Source organism: Calidris pugnax, unplaced genomic scaffold (assembly GCF_001431845.1).
Source record: "Calidris pugnax isolate Ruff unplaced genomic scaffold, ASM143184v1 scaffold273, whole genome shotgun sequence".
In the NCBI taxonomy this organism is placed as follows: Eukaryota; Metazoa; Chordata; class Aves; order Charadriiformes; family Scolopacidae; genus Calidris; species Calidris pugnax.
In genome coordinates, this window is record NW_015094508.1 from 12,888,568 (window position 1) to 12,894,097 (window position 5,530).

Consider the following 5,530-nt stretch of genomic DNA (forward strand, 5'->3'; position numbering starts at 1 on the left):
CTTTTTTTTTCTTTTTTTCTTTTACTTCAGCAAACAAAAAAATTAGTCAAATGACATGAAAAGTGGCAAGTCTTCCGATAATAAATAATAAATTACTTTATAATTTTGCAATGCAAGAGCAAACAAAAAGTTTTTTTTTTCTTTTTTCTTTTTCCTTTTACTTTTTTTTTACTTTTTTTTCTCTTTATTGAGAGAAAGAGAGAAAGAGAAAGAGAAAGAGAAAGAGAAAGAGAAAGAGAAAGAGAAAGAGAAAGAGAAAGAGAAAGAGAGAAAAACAGTCGTTTTAACCAATGACTATACACATCTTTGGGGGAGGGGAAGGTTCTTGGACGGACACATTTCAAACACAATCCCGAGACGCTTTGTGGCAAAATAGAGGTATACCTTGTTGCAATGCTTTTATAAATTGGTTTTTAAAGAGGAATTCAAAAACCTATTTTTAATCGCTTCAGACTTAATAGAGACTGGGTCTCAACCAAACAATACCAAAACCCCGCTACAGTACATGCTGGAAGAGACCCAGGAAATATCCCCTTGTTAAGAGTCAACTAAAAACAACATTGCAAACCAATGCAGCTCCACCTTCCTGCAATGAATCTTTCAACAGTGCAGGACTAAATTGTCTCTTTCCTGATGATGGAAAACCTACTGGAGCTCCTTTTGGCAAGGCAATCACCAATATAGAAACAGCACCATTCAGATTGGGAGGGACTAGATAGAAAGCCCCTCTACCTTGGTTTCTCTCTAAGATGTGCAGTCAAATGAAAAGATAATTTTTTTCACTTTTTTTTTTTTTTTTTTTGAGATCCACGAGTACAAATCCTTTACGTTTTGAAAACGTCTTTTCGATCCTCCTCTGATCATTGAATAGCGCGGGGTTTCTTTTTTTTTTCTTTTTTTTTTTCTTTCTTTTTTTTTTTTTTTTTTTTTTTTTTTTTAGTGTTTATTCTAGTAAGATCCCATGATTGTCTTCACAGTGTTGCTACCATATTACCTTGTCTTTTCAAACATGACTCCGTTCGTTTCATGGAGTGGTTCCTTGCTAGGTTCATTACAGGGTTGTTAAATACTTTTCCCCCCTAAATTTCGGAGTCCCAACGCGATCACTTTCCCACTTTCTCCAGCAGGGGTGAGGGTAAGGGCAGAAACAACAACAACAGAAATCTGAATGAACGTTCCTCATGCCTCAATAGGACTGGCTACCATGCTGTTGGGCGTATCTGGCAGCTGAGAGGACATTGATGCTACTTCACTTCCAGTAGAATTGGAACCGGGTCCTCCTTCTGAAAAATTAACCTGCCAAAAAAAAAAAAAAAAAGAAAAAAAAAAAAAAAAGAAGAAAAATAATAAGAAGAAGTGTTGTTACAACAGTAACAATCAAAGAAAAGTAGCAGGCAAGGCAAAGAAGAATGCAAAAATAAATACACAGGCATGCAGTGAAACGGCCTGATACATCTCCACGAGAGGCTGTGTCGCTGTCCCTTTGTTTAGCTTCCCCATTGACTTCACAGGAATCTTCTTCTTGTCTTCGGCCAAATCACAAAAAAAAAACCCAACCCGCATGTTTAAAAAAAAAAAAAAAAAAAAAAGACTGAACAATCAAGCAAATAAACTTGTTAATGAGGCCTTCTTCCCTGTCTTGCAAGAGTGGCAATCCCAACAGGATGTTCTAGTCAATTATTTAAGAGTGCATGTGTTTTTTTGACACGAAACTGCAAGGTTACTTTTTTCCCCTTTTGTGCACATACTAAAATAAACCTGGAAGGAGCATCCAGGAGCACAGGGCATTTGAAACAAGCCATTCTCTTTCATTTGGGATTTGAAGCGGGTGCTATCTCTTTTTTAACGAGAGTCAGTTTGATAAAAAAGGTCACACTTCATCCTGCTGTGCCCCGCGGCTCCCGTTAGTTTAGGAGCAGCGTTGGGAAAGGGCATGATTTGAAGGGTGGAGCTTTGCTAATCCAAAAGCATTTCTTTGGCACCTATTTAGCTGGCCGATCCTGTGATTAAGGCCCTTTCCAGATTAGAGACGTGCCTTGAACGGTCGATGAACTGTCTGTTCCATCCACCATCCTTTATTTTAACTCTTTTCAGTATCAGACATTATGTCCAATATACATCAATATTCATCTGTCTGTCTAATGATCTATCTACCTACATCTGTGTGCGTATTTGAGCTATCCGTCTTCCACCCTTTTTTTTTTTTTTTTTTTTTTTTTTTTTTCAGAACTACTCCATACAAAAATTCATTGCATGAAAGGTTTTTAAAGTCCCCTATTCTGGTAAGGCACAATAAGTAAGGCAGCCGAAGAAGATCAATTTTTCTTGTGTCTGTTCGACAGCTTGATTAAAGCAGGAAAACCGGTGGTTGATCTAAAGGTAAGATGATGCAAACAGCTCTGCTGCTATGCTACAGCTTCCTGAGCGAGCGTGGTGTGCCAGGGGAGGTAAACACGCTGCAGCCTGCCACTGGGTAAAAGAAAAGCGATCCTGCAAGAGAGCGTGACACTAAACTGAAAAGGTCTGAGAACAATTCCAGGCGCAGCTACAAACCTTCACCTTCTATCACTTCATGTCAAAAAAAAGATGCCTAACAGGGTAAAAAAGGATCTGTATGCTAATTTTTCATCATTAAGTACGGTTTTGAATCACAGAAAAAACATTCATAATCTACCTTATTATTTTAAAGATCTGGTTTTAACACAGTTAGGCCAGGAAACTGAGTTAAGGCTGAGCTTCTGTCCTTAATTCACCTTGTTGGGCCTAAGTATTGTGGATGATATGATCCCATATGAGCTGCCAAATGGCGTAGGCATAAGGAAATGAGTTAAGAACAGAATTTATTCTAAAAGAACTGTTTTCCTTCTGCTTAAAGCATTTAATTATATTGTTGAATTTTTCACATGAATATGTACTAACGACACATTTTCCCAAAGCACAACGTTTAATGTAATATATGTATATGTTTGTGTGTATATATGTAATAACTTTATACCTAGAGGCATGGTCTTAAAACAAGGACTTATGTAGCTATTCATGTTTGTGTGACAAAACAAGGGCATAATCATATATTTAAAATCCACCCTATCGCATACAAGCAAAATTGGCCCAAAGGGGGGAAGGGCGAATTTTAGAAGCTGCTTTCAAAAATGTACGTAGAATTGAATGACAAGTGAAGAATGTTTCAGTTCTCTGGATAGAGATGCTTTGGGTTTTCAGCAGCGTGTGAACTGAGTTAGTCTCAGCCCTGGCTCGGGCCTTACGCATCGCCCACTCAGTTCTGTGAGGGCTGCGCATTGGGGTCGTATTTTGCACCCAAGGCCTATTAAATCAGTTCAGTTCTCCACATTTACGGAGTGCTATCATGCCCACCTTGCAATTTCAGCCAAACACGGCTAGTCTGGATTGCTCATCTCTCTGAGGGCATCCCGTTTAAAGGGAATCCCCCATTGCTGTGCCCCGGGTACAGGCTGGCCTGCCCCGGCTGGGATCCGACACTTACTAGTTGCTGAAAAGCAGGTTGGTCTATGTCACTCTGCAAGGCGAAGTCACTCAGTACTTTCCAGGGCGGCTGGTAACTCTGCACCTCCACCGGGTTCGCCTGTAAACCACCGTCATGTCTCTCCGGACTAGCAGCCACCATCGGAGTTCCTGTCATCCCCTGGATATTCTGTAAACAGCCCAGCAAAAGATGTTAATGAGCTTGGTTAACTTTATTGTGTATAAGCGCAGAGTCAATAAACTGCTTTCTATCTTATCTATACAGTCGCTTGTATTTGCTTTGTTAATCTGCTGTGAATGTCTTGCTCTATTCTACTCTAGGTCAGCCTATTTCTACCCGCTGCATTTTTCACGGTGGAAGTTTACTTTCTTTCCCTTTAATCCTGTTCCTCTCAAGGCGTACCCACTCCGCCCGAAGTTTTCTTAAACGCTAGCACTCTGTGTTTTGGCTGCCGATGCACGGCTCGGCACCAGAAACGGTTAATCACGCTGCCTTTCTATATCGCATCCAGACTGGTTTTGTTCTGCGTGACCTTAACTGGATCGTATATCCACTGCACGGTAAACCTGGGGTACGTCAGTACCACGCTCTTTCAAAACAAAACAAAAAAAAACAAAAACAAAAACAAAAACAAAAAAGAAGAAAGAAAGATAAAAAAAGGAAATCCCAGCCCTCCCAGTATACCGTGTGGTGCAGGCACTGTGTACAAAATAACTCCAAGCCTCGACGAATAGATTGTTCAGGCGAGTTAATAACATCGTGTTTTATTGCATTCCAACAGGGTAAAATGAAACTCCTTAAATTCCACTTAACTAGGCAGCCTTATGAATTAATAGTCATTCTCTGGTCAGTCACTATACACAAGGAGAATAACAGACTCTTCTTCAAGTGGACCAACAACAAGGGGGGGGGGGGGGGGGGGAAGGGTGGGAATAAAAAAGATAAAAAGAAAAAGAAAAAAGTTGGCTTAAAAAGGGAACAGCCAGTTTGCTGTGCTGAATCCAGCACTTCCCGCTTGTTTGCATCACACGTGCATATGCCCACAGAGAAGAACTCAATATATTTCTGCGCGAGAACTATATATATATATTAGCGTGTAAACACGATAGTAATTCCAAAACTTTTGCATTGCATTTATCTTTTTCTACAGTAAGTGCACTGCCAAACACACACAAACACAATCTAGGATATAAAGTGCTAATAAAATACTTCAAATTTCCCTTTTACTCATGGGTTTGACTTCTGGGTTTACTTCTGTGTAAAACCATTGAAGGGGGCGAAAGTGTCGTTTTTCCCTCAAGGAGTCCCTTGCATTTGCAATATAAATATTACACAAAGCTGGGCTTATTGCATCCCATAAGCTCTGCAGGTCCCTATCCATGCTGCAGAGCAGTCTAATGCACTGCGTATCCTTAGCCCCACAAAAAGACGTGTGTTCGCTTGAGCAGCTTATATAGGCTTCTCGCTGCTGTCCCTTTTTAATTGCACTGACAGCAGAAACAAACGGATAATAATTATCGTTTTCTTTGTTTTAAGGGATCTCCCACAAAACCAAAAGCGTCAAAACCGACCCCATGCCCGGGCTGGACATAGCCCAAGCGTTTCTCTTTGGGAAGCCCCATCGGAGGGTGAAGCCACTTACAGTTTTGTCATTGGGTTGCTGTTGCTGAAGTTGCTTCATCATAATGCTCCTTTTTTTGTCCTTGCACCGCTTGTTTTGAAACCAGACCCTGATGACCCTCGGGCTGAGGCCAGTCATTTCTACCAGTTGCTCTTTCATGAGGGCGTCGGGTCTGGGGTTGGCAGCGTAGCAGGTCCTCAAGGTGTGAAGCTGTTTTTCATTAAGGACAGTCCGGACTCGGGTAGTCTTCTCGGGCTGTTTGTGGACGTGGGGTCGCAGAGCTGGCTGTCTGGCAGAGATAGGTTCTGCTGTAAGGGAAGGGGAAGGGAGGAACAGGATCCCCGTGAGTAGGAAGCAGGGAGTCTGCAGAGGCTCTGAATCTAAGCTGGTGGGACAGGGGGGGGGGG

At 41.4% G+C, this 5,530-nt stretch overlaps 1 protein-coding gene across 1 annotated transcript in view; it reads right to left on the reverse strand.

Annotated features, from left to right (window-relative positions):
- Positions 1 to 757: 757 nt before the first annotated feature.
- Positions 758 to 5,530, reverse strand: part of ISL1 (ISL LIM homeobox 1) — an 11,196-nt gene continuing 6,423 nt past the window's right edge. The window contains exons 4-6 of the mRNA XM_014964857.1: positions 5,145 to 5,508; positions 3,503 to 3,670; positions 758 to 1,296 (exon numbers count right to left, since the gene is read on the reverse strand). Of these exons, the coding sequence (XP_014820343.1) occupies positions 1,180 to 1,296; positions 3,503 to 3,670; positions 5,145 to 5,508 (649 nt within the window). The 3' untranslated portion in view covers positions 758 to 1,179. The remainder of the gene's footprint in view (positions 1,297 to 3,502; positions 3,671 to 5,144; positions 5,509 to 5,530) is intronic.